General features: G+C 37.7%; 1 protein-coding gene across 2 annotated transcripts in view; it reads right to left on the bottom strand.

Annotated features, from left to right (window-relative positions):
* Positions 1-21,312, bottom strand: part of exd3 (exonuclease 3'-5' domain containing 3) — a 44,232-nt gene extending 22,920 nt beyond the window's left edge. For both annotated transcript variants that reach the window (XM_081353691.1, XM_081353692.1), the window contains exons 1-18: positions 21,021-21,312; positions 16,097-16,166; positions 11,381-11,445; positions 9,960-10,307; positions 9,214-9,267; positions 8,997-9,136; positions 8,245-8,351; positions 8,076-8,149; positions 6,828-6,866; positions 6,567-6,733; positions 6,221-6,371; positions 5,866-6,064; positions 5,635-5,744; positions 5,324-5,501; positions 5,088-5,251; positions 2,934-3,134; positions 2,342-2,395; positions 2,001-2,132 (exon numbers count right to left, since the gene is read on the bottom strand). In XM_081353691.1, the coding sequence (XP_081209817.1) occupies positions 2,001-2,132; positions 2,342-2,395; positions 2,934-3,134; positions 5,088-5,251; positions 5,324-5,501; positions 5,635-5,744; positions 5,866-6,064; positions 6,221-6,371; positions 6,567-6,733; positions 6,828-6,866; positions 8,076-8,149; positions 8,245-8,351; positions 8,997-9,136; positions 9,214-9,267; positions 9,960-10,307; positions 11,381-11,445; positions 16,097-16,121 (2,208 nt within the window). In that variant the 5' untranslated portion in view covers positions 16,122-16,166; positions 21,021-21,312. The remainder of the gene's footprint in view (positions 1-2,000; positions 2,133-2,341; positions 2,396-2,933; positions 3,135-5,087; positions 5,252-5,323; positions 5,502-5,634; positions 5,745-5,865; positions 6,065-6,220; positions 6,372-6,566; positions 6,734-6,827; positions 6,867-8,075; positions 8,150-8,244; positions 8,352-8,996; positions 9,137-9,213; positions 9,268-9,959; positions 10,308-11,380; positions 11,446-16,096; positions 16,167-21,020) is intronic.
* Positions 21,313-22,140: the final 828 nt, after the last annotated feature.

Below are 22,140 nucleotides of genomic sequence, written 5' to 3'. Positions count from 1 at the left end.
TGAGTTTTTAGTATGTCGCGTCAACAGCTTAATGGCTATGACATAAACAATAATAGGCTGTACTAAGTATTATTAAAAGAACAGTTCACTGAGAATTAAAATTCTGTCATCATTTATTCATCCTCATGTATTTCCAAACCCATGTGTGACTATTTCTTCATGCTGCTCTTTTCTTTACACTAAAAGTACACGGGGACAAACAACGTCAAGCTCAAACAATGAATAAATGGCAGATAAAAGTATCATAAAATTAGTTAATTGGTCATAAAATAAGTCCATAAATAAGTCTTTTAAAACAATATGATGGCTTTACGTGAGGACCAGATCAAAATCCAAGTAGCTATTTATTGAAATAAGCATTCAATTCTCATTCACGCTTTTGCATATTTAAAACTTGTTGCATAACATTTATGCCACTGATGACAAACAGTTCAATGAGTTTTGATGCTCCAAGTTTGAACTCTTGAATCCTAAAATTACAGGAAACAACTGTCGACCTGTGGTGGAGCCGGAGGTGCAGCTCTAATGGAGATCAGGTATTACAGGAGGAATGAGTCAGGCACATATCTGCCTCCATCTCTCCATTTGTCTCACACCCTAGTCTGTCTCTCCCTTTGTTTTTCTCTCTGTTATCTTTCACTACATCTTTCTGCCTGTCCTCTCTTGCGATGTTCTCACTCTATTCTCATCATCTCCCAGTTTCCATTTATTCATCCCTTGATGAATCCCTTAGCCAATATTATGTTTTGATAATATGAAAGAATCACTTTTTACTACTGCTCATATTCCTATTAAACCTCTAACTACAATTATTACATTTAGACACATAACCAGTCCTGTTTGGCTATGGGCATGATCTATACCTTGAATTTGGTATAATTCAATATAATATTTGGTATAATCAGGTTTTTTATAAGGGGAGTTGTATTGTGATGTTTCTAAGCAATCTCACTTATAATTTAGGCCAGTCACTTGAACAAGTAAGCAATTAGCAGGAACCATCAAGAACACCCTAGCAACAATAGCACTAGGTGGATCTGGCTTCCTACCTATGGTACACTCTTCTGTAATTTTACATTATTTGACCTTGTTTGGGCATACAGTGGTTAAACAGCAAAGGTCCAATGATCGAGCCTTGAGGGACACCACGCGCCACACACAAGTGATCTCACTTATGAATTTAGTCTATCATAGAAACTCTTTTGAGTTGAACTAGTAAGCAATTAGCCAGCAACCACCAAGAATACTTTAGCAACCAACTAACGACCAAGCAACCATATTAGTGCATCTCTAATGATAACTTTGTACCTTTTTTGTCTTAACTCTTTCCTTCAGTTTGTCCTCTGTATCCCTCCGGTAATTGCTTATTTCCTTATCCATTCCCATTGTCTGAATTCCGATCATCACTTATGTGAGAGGAAATGCCTGAAAAAAGTTCCTTCTGCACTTATTCTACTGAAAAACACAGTGACATCTCAAGGCAATGATTAACAGGAGATGTGTCACCAGAGAAGCCCTCTATCTCTTTAGCTTCCTTCTGGTCTCACAACTCTTGTGTCTGCAGATAAGACAAACATTTCTCAAGACAGGGAGCAATTTCATTGAGAATGTTTAGGTATCTCAACCTTAAGATTGAATAAAATTCCAAAATGACTGATATAGTCAAATAGAATTCATAAGGCAAAATGCTGGTTGGTTACTTCCTCTAAGATCTTTAAAAACAAACCTTGTTCCTCCATTTTGTCAACTTTTCTAAAGGCTCCTAGTGTTTGTTTGCACTGTCAGCGCACTTTTCTGTGGTATATGCCACGATCAACAGATTGATAAAGAATGATTGCGATGCATCAGTGAATCTCCTTTTATCTTCCCTTTTAATAGTTGATAAATGTTGATAAAAAATGCAAGCGTTCCTTTTAAAGAGGAAGAGGTTTCATGTCCTAGTGATAACAAATGTAAGAGACACACGCATACAAGCTTGTTTATAGGCATGCACAACTGACCTGGCACCGACTGAAGATGTCTGCAGGGGTTAGGCGGACGTGGAAATGTCTGAGAACGTGCACGGCCTGGTCACGTGCCTTTTCTGAGCAGTCCAAAATCAGGCAGCGGCCCTCTCCGACCTGTGACCGTAGCTATTCACACAGATACACACATTCACACACACATTTAATTCAAGTGAACTGGAGTTTTGTTAAGCAGAGTGGGGCTTTGTACTAAAACCTAGCGAGCTTCTTATGGAGGGAGTATTTTAAGGCATCATAGGCACACTACCTATGTAGGCAGTAGGACGCAAGAAAGCCCACATAGCTTGCATGTTTCTCAATACCTCAAACACACTTACTGTTTGGTAGGGCTGACCTGCAGTGAGGATGACACGACCTTCAGCACGGGCCAGCTGGAGGAGAGAATATAGCATAACATGACAGAAAATACATTACTTTAAAAATATATTTTAGCAAATACATTATTACTTTTTTCAGGATAATAGTAGGGTGATTTAGTTATGCTTTGACATGACTACTAAAACTGAGATGAATATAATAGAGGACACTAAGTCTTTAAACTTCAGGAGGAATTTGCCTTAACATGTTCTTTATGGCCAAATACATCAACCTCTGTTTTGTCTATTTAATTGTAGCAGAATCTATGAGGCTGTAGTCAACTGATGATAATTGTAGATAAATCTGGGTGCTTAACTTTGGTAGGCATTTCTGTTACTTTACATTATTCTGCCTTCTGTGGGCATATATATGTTAAACAGCAAAGGTCCGAGGATCGAGCCCTGAGGGACGCCACATGCCATGGAGGTCCATTCAGATTTTTAGTCACTTGTTCTTTATAAATATGACCTGAAACAGCTGAGGACCATTATATGATGTCCTACCAGTTTAAAAATTAAATGTAAACCAACAAAAGGCGATTAATTGTTTCACCTCCGCTGCTACTTTATGGTCATCTGTGTTTTCCAGCATCTTGACGTCCACCCCCAGACATCGCAAAAAACGTCCCAGACCCTGCAGCATGTTATCACAGACCACTCGCAGCTCTGGCGGCGTGATGGTGGGCCCTTGGTACTCCGAATCCTTAAAACAGTCCTTCTCCACAGACTGGGGCTCGTTCGCCTTTTGCCGAGCCTAAAGATTGGAACACACTCCAACATCATTGGTGAAGATGACATTATTTCTCTATTCTAAAAATAGTGATCCACTATATTGCATCAAAAGATTGGAGAAAAGGGTGGGCAGGACATATTAGATGGCTTGTCACATTTTTGGGTCTTGAAAGAAAATGGTAAATTATACATCAAATATGCAGTGGCTTAAAATGACAGATATTTGAATAATTCACAATAGGCTTGGGCGATATGCTCCATTTTCATATCGTCTTATCGTCAGCCTGTGAGATCGGCGATACACGATATTATCGTGAGGGGGCGGGCCTTACTTATTTGATTATTAACTTGCTTATTTACTCATCAATTTGCTTGTTTTACTACTTCGTTTTAAATATGAGAATTTGGAAAGCAAAGGTGGAGTGTTTATTAATAGGCTAAACCAGGTTATTTCCCGGTATAGTGAGGTAAATAAAGATCCTAATCATTCTTGTATCTGACTCAGAGTATTTCAACATGTCAGCGGGAAATTTACGGACACACATTATTCTCTCATGTCGTTACAGATGCAGCATTTTGCCTGTAGGCTACTTCTGCACGAGATGAGAACACGTTTTAATTTCTTGGGTCAAAAAAAAGTGTTGGAGTCTGCGATATGCTATATGTCCTCCTACCAGTGCTCTCTCTGTCTGGATGCACTTCACTTATGCGCACCGCACTTCAATAAGCCCAAATAACGCGGGTTTTAAATGCCGGGAGAAATCAGAGGCAAAAATCTAAAAGTCGATCGGTTATACTTAAAGCTATGACTTGACTCTGATAAAGGAAAACGGGTTAATGCGTTTACATGACCACATGCATTGTCTGTTTATTCAGCATAATCGAGTTAATAACGTGCATGTAAACGCGCTCATTCCCTGAAAATGAAAGCAGAAACGGACTGAGCTTTAACTGCATTAACGGCGCGTTCTCTCAGAGACGACGGTGGATATAACGGTACAGCAACTATCAATTTACTGGCTTAATATTTCTCTTGTGGACTTACATTATTGACAGTGAAAAAATTTGACGAATATTTCTTGTTAAACAAGTTTGAAGTTGCTTGTGATTTTCACAGATGGCAGAGTTTCACAGATATGCTTTGTGAACTAAAGACTTTTATTAGGCCTAGGCGGCCTATATAATTTTATTGATATTATTATAATTAATATTTTGTAATTGTATTGTTTTTAGTGTTATTAGTGTCATTAAATATTTTGTTAATGTGCTAAGGAAACAAAATACTGACGAACAACGATGCCGTGTCTTCATCTTGGCTCTGTATAAGAATGATGCGTCTGTTAAAACAAGCACTCTTGACAATTTATGAATGGATCACCTTGCAATTAAATTTCGTTGTGGGATGTAGTTTTTTTAGTCTGTTTTAAAAACATTTTCTTTGAGGAGTCCTCATACGCGCGCGTTGGTGATGTCGCAAGTGTGGTTATGTGGTGATGTCGCAAGTGTGGTTATGTGGTGATGTCATTATGAATTTAGGCAAGGCAAATATAATTGTAGTTCCTATTTAATTTAATAACTATACTAGCTTAATAATAATAATAATAATAATAATAATAATAATAATAATAATAATGATTTAATACATTAATGGGAAAATGAGCCAATTATTGTATTGATATCGTCAAACGCATCTGCCATCGGCGATATCTCTGTCTATCGTCGATACACGATACTATCGTCTATCGGCACAACCCTAATTCACAATGTGACTAATTAAGACAACCCCACTCAAAAAAAATGACTATTGTTTGCCACAATTTTAGTTGTTCTCCTTAATTTCTGCATCATAAAAACCCCACATGTTTCAGCTATTTATATATTGAATTTTATGACAGTAACTATGACAACAGAGTAATTTTCTGTACTACATGCTCATGAAAATTGCAGCCAGAGAGTGGCAGACCAGTGAAATGACCTCTCTTCTTTTAGACTGCTTGTTCTTCTCTTTGGTTTTCTTCTCCTCACGGCTCTTGGTCAGTTGGGCTGAGGGAATGGAGCAGAGGTCCTCTGGCAAACCATATGCCTTCGGGTCCCGGGAGAGGACAAGGTAGACGTTCAGCAGGCAGTACGCATCAGCGGCTGAAAATAGACACAGAAAGAGAATGGGAGAAGGTTCAAAAACATAATGCTATCACATGAATTTTGTGTTACCAGCATAGCGGAGTTGGCTGGTCCGGAGTGGCCGGCGTTCCCAGTTTGAGAGTTGCTCGGTTTTGTTCAGTGGTTTTCCCAACACCTGCTGTACTAGCAGACTCAGGCCCTTCTCTGCCGGACCCTCGCAAACTTCCACTGACCGACACCTTTTGTTCCCTAACCAGCACCGCTGAAGCTGTGGGGACAGGGGTCATTTGTAAAAAGGATAAAATAGCAACATGTGAACTTGAATATGATGCATTTGTTACATTTTTCAGCTAATCAATCCAATCAGAAATAGTTAAGCTGCGGGTCGTTTTTAGCAGTACCTCCTGATGGACGTGGAGCAGGTCCAGAACTCCTTCCATTTTCATTGGCTCTTCCCTGAGCTCAGGCCACGTGCTGACCAGACTCCGCAAGTCTCCAGACATCCCATAACCTAGTAAACACATACACAAGCTAGAAATGCTTTTCAAAGCTCAAGGCAGAATTTCTCTATCTTTCCTGATAGGCCACCCACAGTTTGCGTCTGTGACTTAATTTGTCTCGAGGTCTCCTACCTAGTTTGATGATGCTCTTGTCTGACAGCAGAGCCCTGATGAAGTCCACTGTGATGCTGTGGTGGCTAATGGCATGAGCACAAAGGTCCAGCAGAAACACCTGTTCCTGTAGGGCCAGCTGGATCAGAGCCACGCGCTGAGGCAACACTGTGCCAAAACCAGCTCTCCACTCCATGTCAATTCCAACCACACAGCCAGGCTGAAGAAGAGCAAGGAGACATATAATGGAAAACAGAATCTACCTTGTTCTTTAGAAATAATTAAAGTTGATGTTAAAATATGAACCACACCAGTACGTATAGGTTAGTCAAATCATAATCGTAATTTACATAAATGTACAGTAGCAAAGTGTTACCTTTAAAACAGCTTCTCTGCACTGCTCAACTTTATCTAATGTCTCTACAAAGTGGACGTTTTCTCTGGCTAGAGGCAGCTGGTAGTATTTTTTCTGATCAGACTGAAGGGGTGTCCAGGACTCCGGTGGGCCGCTTACAGCACACATCTCTCTGTGACAGGAATATACTTGTGAGGGTGATGGTTGTGTGTGTGTGTAGAAGTCAAAGTATCTTCACAAATAGTGGAACATAGTTTGTGTCAGTTTGTGTGAGGGTTACAAAAAATACTATTATTTGTACGAAAATCATTTATGGGAGGTCATCAAGAGTCTGTGTGTGTGTGCATGCATTTTATTTAATACTTACAGCTCCTTGGGGGAAAGGCTCTGAATTTTGTCCCAGACTCCTATTGGAAGCCTGTTTCTGGGTATGCTGTAATGTGCAGCCCACTGGGCAGCAGTCTGGAGGCTACAGTGTTTAACCAACAGCTGCACCAACTGAACCTGGAGCTCTAGATTACCTTCAATCATGGCCTGAGATCACACACACACTCACTCGTTTAAAGCTCAGTTAAAATGTTGAAGTTCTGAATCAAACCAGAGTAAGTATTACCTGAACATGTATTACCTGAACATGGTCTCTCCAGTTCTCTTCAGACATACCTTTCTGTCAAATACAATGAAGCAGACACATCACTGCAATACATCACATACAGCATTTGCAAAACAACATACAGTATTCACATTTAGCCTCTGTCACGTGATGCATTTCTGAGTGCACAAAATATTCAGCAGTAAATGAAGGGTGAGACTTGGTTGGAAAACATTACATTTGATCACGTGACTAATACTAATTTATTGACAAATACATTTAAAATTGCAACTCATTACACATAAAATTATACCTCTTTTAAGATGAGAATAGTTTAAATTTCTGTATTAAAATGCATTTTATCAGGAGATTACAACTGTCATGTCATAATGAAGAAAAATGCCTGGTAAAAATTAAAATTCACAAAAAGAAAACCGTGTAAAAATGTTTGGCATTTTCTTATTATTATTTCTTAGAAAAAAAGGAATTTATATTTTAACAAAACTGCTTTACTAATTATTAATAAATTAATGTAAAATTATTTTTACTTTAATAAATGTTTTAATATTAAATATTAATAAGTAAAATATTTATTAAATATGAATAAACTTTAACTTTGAAATATATCAAATTTAAAGTCTATAATAAATTATATAAAATATTTATAATAAATATTTTACCTAAATTAATAGTAAAATATCATATTGATATTATAATAATATTTTTAAATATTAAGCATTGTAATTAAAGTATATAATTTAATAATATTATTTTTAATATGAAAAACCTAATAAATATCATAGTCAGGTCCTCTATAGACTGTCTAAATCAGCAAGCCTCTTAAAATATAATTTAACAAGATAATTTGATTTAAGACCAGGCAAGGTTAGTTCAGGTTGTCATGTTGTGCGACTCAAATAAATATCAACAAAAACACAATATTTATGAATTAATAATTCCTTACACTTGTAATAACAAATACTGCTTGCCTTAAAATTTATATCAAAAAACACTGATGAAAATAATGATAAAGATGTGTACTTTTATTCAATGTGTTCATTTATCAAAAGTGTAAAAGAAATATTTTCTTAATTGATGGGTTACACCAGATGACATATTTAGAGTCAATGAACAGAAACATTTCTTGGAAACATTTTTTAAATGCATATGAAACCACCGTAAATACAAAACGTAGATTTCTAGGAACTTGACACTTCACACCCTTATATGTTTTTGACCAATGATATGCAAAAAAATGGCTGTGAAAATGGGGAACTTTCTCACCTCGCCAAAGGTTTTGTACATGAGAAACCTCAGTGAGTCCAACTTCCTCTTGTAGACAGAATTAGAGCACAGACCTGTTGAAACCAAACCAAACCCAACAGCATGAGTGTAAACATCAAATACACACGCATTCATAGAGATGATGAGAGTGTCAAACAGGCTCACTCACCTGGGTCAATGCAGAACTTCTCCATGAGTCTGAAGACATGTTTACTGAGCAGCTTGGGCTGAATCTGGTCCGTCTGATGTTTGGAGAGAACCAGGTGTGGGTACTGACTGAAACCACACAACACCTCACAATCACTCAGAAAACTCTGCATTAGAGCCAGATATACATCATCATCATCGCCATTATTATTGCATCGCCATTAAACTGTACAGTACGAAAAAAAGTGGATGAATGATAAATGATAGATTAGACTAATAATAAATAGACTAATAAATAATATAAACTAATAATAATGATTATTATTATAAGCAATTAAATATTTATGATTTTACAATTTTTCACAAGTAAAACCAGATGTAATGTAAAAAAGATGGATACATTTATTGAATATTATTAAAAGAGATAATAGACTAGATCAGATTAATAATAATACTGATAAAATCATAACGTCATAAATATTATTATTATAAATGTTTCAATGTTGATATTTCAGGTGAATGTCATGAAGAAATGTCCAGGTTATATATGGCCCCAAAATATTTTTTTGCATAAAGCCAAATTAAGGACTTTTTTTTTTTTGTCCTTTTTTGTCTTTTTTTTTTTTTTTTTTTGACATTTATTTACATGGCAATTAAGCACATTTTCCTCATAAATTCCTAATTCTGTATTGAGACATAATGCACAATAGGGCAGGGACATTTTCCACCCTTTCACTAATGTTCAGTATGTCGACCCCTGTGCCGAGAGCTCACCTGAGCAGATCCTGGATGCTGAAGCTGGGGTCACACCAGGAGTCCAGCAGTGCGAGCAGCCGCCGCTGCAGCTCTGGATGATCCCGCACGTACAGCTCCGCCAGAGACAGCTTGTCCAGGAGAATGACCGGCACACACATCTGCCGGCACACACAGCAACAGTGCACATCAGATAGAGGAAACATCCAGCTATATTCATCAATGTGATTGAACTGACCTTCTCCATGTCCAGATGTTCCTGGAGCTCCACTTTAACACTGAACACCAACGCCTGTTAGAAAATACAAGATTACTGTCATTACAGCAGCTTATAATGCACATCATACTGGTCATTATACTGGTATTGTCAAATAAAAAACATCTTAGATGATTAGTAATCAAATAGGTTGATTATAAATAACATTTATAATGCTTGTATCAAATATACATTTTTAAAAGTATTAAAGTTTTCTATTGACATTATCTTTTGGTGCCTAATATTTCTTGAGTAAGATAAAGTCAAAATTGTAGACTTTCTTAATTTTTTTTTATTGTGTATTTAATTGACAAAATAAAATGAATATTAAATGACTGTTAAAAAATATATATTAACAAAATATAATTTCCTTTTTTGATCCCCCCATTTTATGACAGCAAATGAGATAACTTTTAGTTTACACAATAATTTAAAATTCACACAAAAGTATGAAATAGAAATATGAATGTGACCTCAGAAGCTCAGATTCTGATCATACAATGGCGATCACTTCAAAATGTCACAATTTTGTCAAAAAAAAAAAAAAATCATCCAGGCCACATTGCACTCTCAAAATCATAATTATATTTTTTATAATATTTTATATTTTGCCCATAATCAAATACACCACAAATCTATTTTTCCCATAACTGGCCTGGGCCGTGTACGTTTCTACCCCTAGCAACCCTTTTCTGGTATGCTGATGTTGTGAGAGAGCCCCCTCACACCTCTTTGAAGCAGCGGAGGTCCTGCAGGAAGAACACATGAGCCAGCAGCAGTGGCTTCCTCAGCGAGCTCAGCTGATACACCTCCAGCAGGGGGTCCATGAACCCGGGGTGCGAGTCTGTGAGGAGACCCAGCGCTTGCTGCTGGAGACGCAGTCTCTCTTCTTCCCTCAGGACATTCAGACTGGCCTGGGGATTACTGGTCCTCCAGCGCATAAACTCTGAGAGAATGAACTGGTTCGGACTGGTGGTCTTGCCCTTTTGGATGGTAGCGCAGCCCTCCAGGAGGTCCAGCAGACCAGACAAGGGCTCCTGCATCTGCGAGAAACTGCCCGCCAAAAACTGCCGCAGCTGAGGGAGGAACAGGGGAGCTTTTCAGACAGTTTGGACAAATGGGACGAGTAGAAAAGGAAATAATAATTTAAAGAAAATGTGAAAAAAAATCAAATCAAATATTAAAATCAAACCAAAAAAAAAAAAAAAAAAAAATCAACAAAAAATAAAATAAAAAGGAAGATATGGATTAAGTAAATTAATAATCAATTGTCAAATTAATGTACAAAAATCAAATCAAATATCAAAATACAAAAATAAAATAAAATGAAAATAGGGATTATGTATATTAACAATCAATTGCAATTACTTTAATATGCATTACTTAATATTGTGTATTCTGCATTTGTTTCTTAACAAAAATCCAAATCTAAACCTGGTCAATGTTGCACAATGATTTGATTTGTTCTTCGAGTTACAATTGTGTTGTTATTATTATAATATAAAAATATTTAACAGTGAACCCAAACTAATTGAATTCTGAACCAAATGATTTACAGCGCTGAGTAAAGCACTGGAAATGCAACACAGTTTCTTATACAAAAAGGGGGAAAGGAAGTAAACAGAATGAACGTGATTATCATGAATTCTGGTGATAAAAATGCGATGATATAATTTTGGTGATAATCTGAATACTACACAAGAAAATGTTCGATACAAGGTAAACACCATCAAAAGCATTTGTGATAGAATATGGATTACCACAGAAAGTTACAACTCTCTCTCTCTCTGTCTCTCCCTCAAAAAAAAAAATGCTATAAACTGCGGGACGAGTTGAAAGAATTTTCTTTTGTAATAGTTATCACACCATAAATGCAAATTAATTAACAACCTGTACGACCCAAATCCTCCTTTTAATTCACTGCGGTTACAACTTTGATCGTTTCATTGGAAGTCTAAATTATGCTCATAAGGGCTGGAGCAATATCTGCATCACATACTATAGTTATTTTGAAAAGTAATGGAGTATCTCCTAAATACAGCGGGGAGAAATGGAGGAATTTTGCTAGTGGTTCCCTAGGCCCCTCATGCACTTCAAGTGCTCTTATCGGCAGGATCTCGCCTCGAGTGTAATTACATCTGTGCCTTACCTCCTCCTGCTCTTTCCTGTTCCACAGGGCCCAGAGGTGCTCCTGCAGGGCCGCCGGGTCAACACCTGGGCACAAACACACCACAGCCGGGTCACACTCATACGCTCTCCACTGCATGCCTGCTTTCACTCCACCTCACAAGCTCTCACTCAACTGCATTGCACTTTGCCACTTTTTATTAAACCGTTAAAGCAGAGAGTGACAGGAAATGTTGCAGGCTGGACTCGAACATGTTTTTCCCATACGGGCACCACAGCGCCAACGGCCATTGCTCTGATGATTTTACTAAGTGTTGTCATTCCTTTTCCAACATAGACTGATTTCATAATTCGAAATCTTTCATCAAAACATATTTTAATTTATAACACTTTGTGAACCAATGGTGTGAGTCGGTCAAACAGGCGGGAAAACCTGTTTGACCGACTAATGGCAGACGAGGCAATGTTTGAAAACAGACATTATTTCTGCAAATCTGTTTGTCTAATTCAATGCTTCACTTTAGTTTAAATTCCAAATGATCTGCTTTCATAATTGCAAAATGTCTTGGATCAAAAAGTGGATCAAAGTAATTTGAGGGGAGAGTTAAAATAAAAAAAATCAGTAAAGGCAGCCATACAAGAAAGTCATTAGGGCTTGACGCTTACTTTTCCCCCAAAACATTTAGGAGCGCATAAAGATCTTTACGGGGGGCAATGAAAATGCATATAATAATTTTTAAATATGAATCATTTTTAATAATTAAGAAATACAAGAAGATTTTTTAATACAAAAAATAGGACTTTGTATAATATTTCGACTTTAAACTATTTATTTAATAATTGTGGAATGAAATAATATGGAATAATCGTGTATATTCTAAACATTGATTAAAATCCCAGATACAGTTTATTTTTTAACTTTTGATTATAAATAAACCAGGGCTCTTATTTTGGAAACTCTTATTTTGAAATGCAAATGCTAGTGAAATACTCGCAACTGTGAAGCCCCGATGTGGAGCAAACAAGGTTGTAACAGGTAATGTAGCAGGCCGGACTCGAACTTGTTTTTCCCATATGTGCTGACACCAGTGTTGGGTAAGTTACTCTAAAAAAGTCATTAAATACAAGCTACTAATTACTCTAATCTTCAACAGAGTAATTAGATTACTGTACTAATTATTCTCTTTAAGAAGTATTACATTACTTGTTACTTTATAAATCCCGTATCAACCTCGGCCAGTTGAACAACACAAGGATAAACATGAAACTACTCTTTTAAGAGTAATCTTTCAAATAAATGATATAAAATTGCACTGACCAACGTATTTAAAGGGAGAAGTTTACATTGAAACCATTTTATCGTTAGACATTACATTTTGATGTAAATATAGTCTTTAAAGTATTTAATTATGTCAGAAGTAACTAATTAAATTTCAGGAAAATTAATAGGAATCCCTTTCTTTACTTTTTCAAGGGAAAAGTAATTAAATTAGTTATTAAGTACTTCGTAATGCATTAAACCCAACACTGAGAGCATGTGCACTGCCGTTGGTCGGATGATTTCACAAAAGTGTTGCCATTCTTTAAATCAAAATAACACTGGCTAAACCAATGGCGTGAGTTTGGGGCGGGAATACCTGTTTGACCGACTAAAGGCAGACGAGGCAATGTTTGAAAACAGACATTTCAGCAAATTTGTTTAGAGCTACAAGCGGCGCAAAATTTGCTGCATGAGTCCAAATGAAACCGCATTCATAATCGCAACCCACTTCATTCCAGCAACATGACAGATTTCAGAATATTCGACGAGTAAAACCTGACTGGATCCTGAAAAGTGGTGTCTATATGACAGGTGGTTTGAAGGGAGCGTTCGAAAAAGTCCGCTGAAAACGAAAGAAGAAAAAAAAATGCGAACACTATTTGTTTTTTTCCCTTCAAAATAAAATTTTGCAGCAATGAATCATTCATAACAAGACCAGGTACGCTTATTAAAGAAAGTAAATAAAGTTTCAATGCACTTTTCCCACCACTGTAAGACTTTCCTAACTTTTCCCCTTAAATCCAGGATACAGGCTTAACTATTTTACTTCCTTTGTAATGCACTCCTTGACTCCTTTTTCCCAGTCAGCTATTGTTACATGTGGATACTTCACACCGCATTTGAATTGAGCAAAAAAGGGTCAGAAAATTAACACTTAATACGCGTAACAGGGAGAGAAAGGAGGAGCCTATTGTTGTGTGAGAGGTGTTGGGGCTTTGTATTTCGGGGCAGTGATTCCAGGCCACAAAACTGTGAGAAGATGAGCCCGTTTTGAGGAGGAAGGGGGAGCGGGACAGGAGCGGCCGGTGACAATGGGGTAACGGAGGGGAGGTATATGGTCCTTTGAGAAGCCCTGAAAGCAACTGCCTCTCTCATGCTGTGTGGCCAACACCTTTCTTCTCCTCGCCTCTCCTTCTTCCCAGGGCCGGTTTTCCTGTCCCCCCCCGACCGGCCCCCCTTCTGCGTGTTTGTCTCGGATTTCCCCCGGAAAGGGCAACACGGTGGTCACGGTGTAAAAAACCCAACCTTCCTGACCGACAGCCTGGGAAAGTGGTGCAAAGGGCTTTTCTCCGTCCACTCTTAGCACCACTACACACACACACACACACACAGTCCTGCACGGAGATCATCCTATTTGCTCGCAATACTTCACGGGTTGTCTTAAACATTACTAAGGATAGTCTTTTCCCATAAGTTAAGCTTCCGTGATTGGTGTGACGCACGCACATGACACAAAAACACATGATATCCTCTGGTGTTTGTCTCAACTCCACCCTAACCTCATTCTTTTACAGGCATTAACATACACATACACACACACACACACACACGCATGGGAGGAAAGTGGGCCGGAAGGACATTAAGGAATGTAGACTACGCAGCTAGTCAATGGGAAGTTTGAAAAGTGAGAATGTTATTGAAGGAGACAGGTATTTACTTACAGAAGTCAATATCATCTCTGACTTCCACTTGTGGAGCGAACTACACTGCAACTCTTTATCGATTAGATTATCATTTTTTTGGATGTGCAAAACTCGCTGGCACGATGTTGAAGTTGACCTGACATTCCCAGTAAAGGCCGGGACACACCAAGCCGACGGTCGGCTGTCGGGACGTTTTTGAGCGTCGGTGGGCTTAGCTTTTTCCGGTGTGTCCCGCCGAATCAGCGTGTTGAATCTGCGTTGGGCCGTCGGTGAGAGAGAGAACTCTGATTGGCTGTTCAGTTTAGCAAAGGAGTCAGTGCCCGAGAGAAGTTTTTCTATCTTAGCATTCGATTACACAAATATTTTCATAATAACATGAGCCGACTGGAATGAAGAAAGTGATCAGCATGATTAATATTGAAAATGGTAAGCAAGCGCTGCTTTATTTACGGTTCGTATATCTGGAGTCCTAGTTTAGGTTACTCTTTTTGAATGATAAACATAAACTACTGATACCTGCTGATATAGACAGATATTTACTCACACTAAGGCACAGAACACACAAGCTAGTTGACAGTCGCCTTTAGTCTATTTGATGTTCAAGCACAGCTTTTTGGCCGAGACGCAGCCGACGAGAGGCGACACAGTCAGCATTCGACGCCGCTAGTTCTTTGACGTCAGCTTGGCGTGTCACAGGCTTAAGCCTTTCCTAAGGTCGTTGCTAGGGTATTCAGCATGGTTGCTAGGCAGTTGGTAATTGATCGGACTGGATACGATGAGTGGATGAAAAATACGAGTGTTTGATGTCAGGCGAAGAGGAAAGTTGTTTCAGAGATGGAACAAATTATTACATTTGAATTAAAAAAAATTCTCATTTGAAATGACATGCACCAAAGAATTGTTCGCATTAGTCAAAGGAACATATTAAGAAAAGCTGTATAATTAATAAAGCTAATAATTTTGGGGATGCAGAGAAAATAAATTATATAATACTTATATTACCTATATACTTATATAATCAATAATTATTTTCATGTTATGGCCAACAACTGCTAAATAGCCAATATTAAAATTCTATACTATTTTGTCTAAATAAATAAAATAAAAAAACACCTAAAAACTAAAATGAATTGTTTTACATACACAAGTGAGCTTAAGCATCAAAACATTATAATGTACAGTATAATTTCACTACGGTTTAAAAAAGATTTTTTTTTTTGTTTTTGAAAGAAGTCTCTCTCAAGGCTACACATTTATTTAAATGCAGTAAAAACAGTGATATTGTGAAATATTACAATTTAAAATAACTTTTCTATTTTCATATATTAATTTATTCCTGTGATCAAAGCTGTATTTTCAGCATCATTACTCCAGTCTTCAGTGTCACATGATCATTCAGAAATCATTCTAATATGATGAGGAAACATTTATTATTATCAATGTTGAAAACACCAATATAAAATATAAATTTTTAACATTAGAAATCTCTCCACTTTTGATCAATGTATTACACCCTTGCTGAATTGCAGGATTACTATCAAAACAAACAGAATCTTACAGACCCCAAACCTTTGAACGGTAGTGTAAAAAACTCAAGTAGCGGCCTCTAAACCAATATACGGTACAGATTTATTTTGTATGCCTATTTGTTTTCATATTGACTTAACTACATACAAGTGAGAAGTTTGTTCTTATAATTATCCCTAGGAATGATCAGTAATATTCATGCTAGCTTTAGCACACAATGCTAATTAAAAGAGTCCACGATGCTCACCTCTTGATTGTCCTCCCAGGCTCATTCTCGTACACCAGGTGGCGCTGTCTGGACTCAGCGCTTCCACACCCTGTGAGAAAGAAAAGAGTGGTTGTTATGACTGTAAAGTGCATAGAAAAACTGATTCCCAACACAGCAGGCTTGAACGTGCTTAGGAGACTCTAACATGTCTAACATTGCATAATTCTTCTGCCTGGTGGACTTCATTAACATTCATCGCCGGTTTATACCTGAAAAAGAAAAACATGACTTCAGAATGCCTAGTTTTGTCTCTCAGTTCTTGCAGGATTTGCTAGATGACCTCAAACAAATGATTTTTCCCCATGTGGCAGTCCCTAAAAATGTGCAGTTTGGCAGCTGGTCTTAATATTGTTCTCACACATTCTCATGCAGTTTCTCTCAAGTCAACAACACACACAAAAATGTGTTATATATCACTCCCTCCCTATTGTATTTGCAATGCTTAAGGGGTGAGATTTACCTTCAGATAACAGGGTTTTTTTTCCCCTAGTTTGTTAACATAACAGTTATTGACTCGTGTTGAGCAACACGTGAACAAGTGCCTCAGGTGTCAGTACCCACATGTACACATATGAGTGTCTCGCACACACACACACACACACACACACACACACACACACACACGTTTGCTCTCCCTCCCTGTGGGAACAGCAGCCCTGGAGAAGGCAGTCTGCCAGCTGGCCGGGCGACGTGCTTTACAGGCTGAGGATGTTTGGGTTTTTTGGTCTGGAGTCTGGACTGTTTCTCTCAGCAGTCTCAGGGGAAGCTCCTGGCACTGAACTCCAAACCTCACGCTCCTGACGCCAACACACACCTCCTCTGGTCTTCACTGACATCTAGTGGACACACGCCATATCAAATCCTCCTCCGCATTAGCCTGGTTGTTTGACTGTTGCAGCAGGGGTTGCCTATATTCTTTGACTAAAGCAGATTTGCGAATACTATGGAGGCCACCTATAGATGTAATATGAAGCTGTCACTAGAAAGTTACTTTTTCCTCAAGTCTATGTAATTTGGATGGTTAAGAACCTTAATTTATCCTCTTTAAAATACATTCTATCTGGTTTTACATACATCTGAATCCAGTGCTGAGTGACTGATTACATGTAATATGGACTATGTAATCAGACTCTAAAAATTAAAGGGATACTCCACCGTTTTTTCATATTAAACCATGTTATTCCCTTAACTAAGACGAGTTGATACATATCTCTCTTGTCTCAGTGCGTGCACTCAATCGCTCTGGCGCGCGGCGACACTTTGATAGCACTTAGCTTAGCCCAGTTCATTCATTAGGGACCAAACAGAGATGAAGCTAGAAGCGACCAAACACCTCCACGTTTTCCCTATTTAAATACAGTTACACGAGTAGTTACACGACCATGTATGGTGACACAAAATAAAACGTGGCGCTTTTCTAAGCGGGTAAAAAGGATAACTATAATATATGTCGGAATAGCACTGGGAGCAGTTCGACACGGCGCAGTAATATCATCACTCCTGAAAAATCCTCTCCCTCTCACTTCTGTCATTAGAACCAACGTGACTTTTTACTGCGCCGAGTCGAACTGCTCCCAGTGCTATTCCGCCATACCTTATAGTTATCCTTTTCACCCGCTTAGAAAAGCGCCACGTTTTTTTTGTGTCACCATACTTGGTCGTGTAACTACTCGTGTAACTGTATTTAAATAGGGAAAACATGGAGGTGTTTGGTCCCTAATGAATGAACTGGGCAAAGCAAAGTGCTATCAAAGTGTCGCCGCGCGCCAGAGCGATTGAGTGCACGCACCGAGACGAGAGAGATATGTATCAACTCGTCTTATTTAAGGGAATGACAGTTTAATATGAAAAAACAGTGGAGTATCCCTTAAGTACTTGTAATTAGATATTACCTTTTAAAATACTCGTATTCAGACTACAGTTACTTTCCTATTGATTACATGTTATTCTTAAAGTGGCAGTAAATTATTCATAATTCATTGATTCTCCCTGTCTAATACCTTTTTTCCTTTCTATAAAAGTCTTCTGCTTATATACGTTCAGAAGCTCTTTAGATGCAATGCAGAGATTCCCCAACTTTTTCTGTCAGCTGAACCTCTTTGTCCTAATATATTTACTTGAAACCCCCTGAGAGTTCAAGTTAATAAGTTAAGTCAATAATAATAATAATAAATAAAGTTAATTCACGGTTCTCTGATGTCGTTTAATGGTCACATGACATGCAGGTAAACAAATGAAAAAAATATATATTATTTTTAGTAGGCATTTAATTTTGATTGGTTTTATTTTAAAACTATTTATTTTAATTTAACATTTTTATGATTTAAGTACTTAATAGCTTTTCATTAATCTCACAAACCCCAGTCTGGGAAACCCTGACGCAATGTGATATTTAAAGGGGTGGTTGGTTATGATTTCACTTTTCTAACTTTAGTTAGAGTGTAATGTTGCTGTTTGAGCATAACCAACATCAGCAAAGTCACGACACTCAAAGTTCAAAGCAAAGGGAGATATTTGCTTTTAAAGAACTTACTTTTTAAGGACTACAACAAACGGTAGAGACTACACAACATTCCTCTCGGGTTAGTGACATCATTAACCCTAAGATTTACGTAAACCCCACCCCCGGGAACATGATTAATAGATTATCATGATATAATATGCTAATCAATGACTAGAAGATAACTACACATAAGCTACATAAATTCATCAACAAACCACTTCCACTGTTGTCACTTCTTCTTGAGTCTCTCCATCATTGTCTGAATCCGGTTAATGCTACAAGTTTTTGAAATGTTCAGTGCATGTGTGTGTGAGGTAAAAGGACACAAGCTGTTGAAGCTCCGCCCTCTGTGCCGGGAGCAGCAGCTCATTTGCATTTAAAGGGACTGACAAAAACTGCGTTTTTGCTCCCCCTCAAAAAGTGACAACTTTAACATGCTAGGCTATATAAAAATATCTGTGTAGTATTTTGAGCCAAAACTTCACACACACACTCTGGGGACATCATACGCAGGCATGGACTTAAATTCCATTGCTATGCTGATGATATTCAAATCTATCTTACCACCAGCTCCGATAGGCCATCTCTGCCTGACTCACTCACTGCATGTATCAGGGACATGAAGCATGGGATGTCCCTGAATTTCCTTAAATTAAACGATAAGAAAACCGAGATATTAGTGATCGGCTCTACTGCCAGTCCTTTGACATTGATGGAACTCAGGTTAAGCCTTCGTCATTGATTCGTAACCTTGGTGTCTTATTCGATCCAACTCTATCTTTCGGCTCTCATATTTCTTTTGTTAAAAACTCTTTTTTCCATCTTCGTGCACTAATCACATCACGCCTGGACTATTGCAATGCCTTATTTCTTGGTCTTCCCAAAAAACTTATTGCAAGATTACAGTATGTTCAAAACTCTGCAGCAAGAGTTCTCACCTCCACTAGGCGTTCACCTCACATTACTCCTCTGCTTCATGACCTTCACTGGCTACCTGTGGCATCACGTATCCACTTTAAGGTATTGCTCTTAACGTTCAAAGCATTAAATGGACTTGCTCCCCAATATCTGTCTGACCTACTCTACCCTTACCACCCTGCCCGGTCCCTTAGATCAGCTGAACTTGGTTTACTGTCCATCCCTCGTTTCCGGGTGTCTAGGTGGAAGGTCATTTAGTGTTAATGCTCCTCAATTGTGGAATTCGCTACCTCTACACTACGTAATACCTCATCTGTGGCTACTTTCAAGACCCAATTAAAAACATATATATATATAACATGCATTTTGGATACTGTGACTATATGTATCCTATGTGACTGTAATGTATGTGTGGGTGTTTAAATGTATTGTAATGTACAATGTAAAGCGACCTTGAGCTATGGAAAGGCACTAAATAAAACTACTTCTTCTAGATATAAAATATTTTTTCAAATATAATTTAATAAGTATAAACATATTTTATTAATTTAGTTAATATAATATAACTTCCTGTTTACTCCTTCAAAGATACGTTTACTACTGTTATTCACAGTGACAGAGCGCGTGCCGGGTGGAAGCATGAATCTGTATAATAGATCAGTGGTGTATAAGCATAGACATATGTCTGTGGTGTGAAGTCTCTATGGTGACGCGTCATATGATTGGCGTTATGGGAGTTTGCTGTTATTATTCAAATAGACGCGTGAGTGACGCGAACAATAGAGGCACGCGACCGGCCGCATCAGGACGCGCTCAACCACACTGATCAAACCGCCGTGATTTCACGCGCCACAGCCGGCGTTATATTGCTCATTCTCTCACAATGACTTCTCTTTACATAAAGATGCTTTAACCAGATGTGTTGTAGTTTTTACAACTTTGCATGACATTATTGTGCCATATTGCGATGTGTTTGATTCTTTAAATCAACCGAATTGAGTAGAATTATTATCAATAATCAATGTCACTCCCATTAAACAGGATAGCGTCAGCACACATTTTCGATAAATACAAGTGTTGTATGATGTTTTACGCCAGATATATATCTAAAATATATAGAACAAAGACCAGCCAGTGAAGAGTAATTTTTTTAAACTTGAAAATAATTTAATCTGAAGCCTCTTTCACATAAACTTAAAAAAAGAGTGTCCCAACACGTCTTTAAAACACATATTAATCTATATATTTTGAAACGAGAGCAGTCAGTAGACTCAAAAAGACATTTGTTGACGTTGTAACTCAGCAGCATCACAAAATATGAATTTCAGAACTGAAGTGGCTAATGTCAACGTGCTAGCATGAAAACATCAGTGTACTTTTCCACGAGGCATAAACAACTTGACAACTGCTGGCGTTAAAAACGAGACGAATATATCTACGTGTTTTGACTGAGTCAGTGTTAATTGTGAATATTCAACTTACTTAAAAAATATTGATGTCACCCACAGAGGAAACTGTATGTTGGATCAATCTCTCCACATATCCGTGCGGAACCATTAAATGCGGGGAAGGTTTATTATCGACATTTGATGATGTGACACGTGACCAGTCTCGCGAGTTTGCTGAAAATACTTGGTGCAAAACAAGTGTCAGAGTGCCAGAATTATGCGACCTAAGTTAATATCTGCGACAGTAATAGTTGTTTTGAAGGACAAATAAAGGCTGCGTTTCACTTCAAATCGGTATGCCCTTCAAACCTCCCTCCGTTTTGTGCACGCGGATGTGCGTCATTGCCCGCGCTGCACGAGTGCCCGCTACTGGCGGCGGGAATGAATGCACTAGCCCTTGATCACCATGGAGATGATTTATTATTTAATAATTAATTACTTATTACCCTTCTTTTAATTATGAATTTGTTTCTATACGCATATAAGTTGTTGGAGAAAATCATATACGTAGACAAATAAAATTACACAAACAGAAAAAAATATATATAAATAGTATAAACTTTGACTAGCTCGTATTATGCAATTAAATCTCAACATAATTAATATATTATCCACTATTATGCGATTAATTCTCAAAATAATACAGTTGAGCGTGAACTGCTGTGACATCACAGTCTAGTTGAGTTGCTTGAAAGAATAGATGGATTAAGCATTTCTTTTAATACAAAAATAAAATTTGGTATTTAATTCCTAATCTAATTTCTGAGATGGGTCTAAGATGGGTGGGGTTGCTTTTCTGTTGCAATGCAACTTTGAAATCAGTAAGATTCCAGTTAGATTAAGTAATTTTCACAGGCAGGTGCTACTCTGGATGCTTATCTATAAACATCGTTTTTCTCCAAACAAATGTATAATTTGGAATAACAGGTATATAACGTTTAAACATAAAACTTTGTTGTTGTTGTTGTTGTTGTTGTTTTTTCAAAAATGGGTTGATAATGGCATTATATTTGTTAAACAGTTAATTAATAAAAACGCTCCTGTATACCTAGAATTTCTTCAAATGTATATTCCAATAATCTCTAAAGAATATATAGTGTTTGATGCTATACCATCCGGTTTAAAATGTCTGTTTAAAGGAAATGTGAATACGG

This window comes from Scardinius erythrophthalmus (genome assembly GCF_964197995.2).
Source record: "Scardinius erythrophthalmus genome assembly, chromosome: 23".
Taxonomy (NCBI): domain Eukaryota; kingdom Metazoa; phylum Chordata; class Actinopteri; order Cypriniformes; family Leuciscidae; genus Scardinius; species Scardinius erythrophthalmus.
The sequence above is the reverse complement of the archived record's forward strand: the minus strand, read 5'-3'. Positions and strand labels throughout refer to the sequence as shown.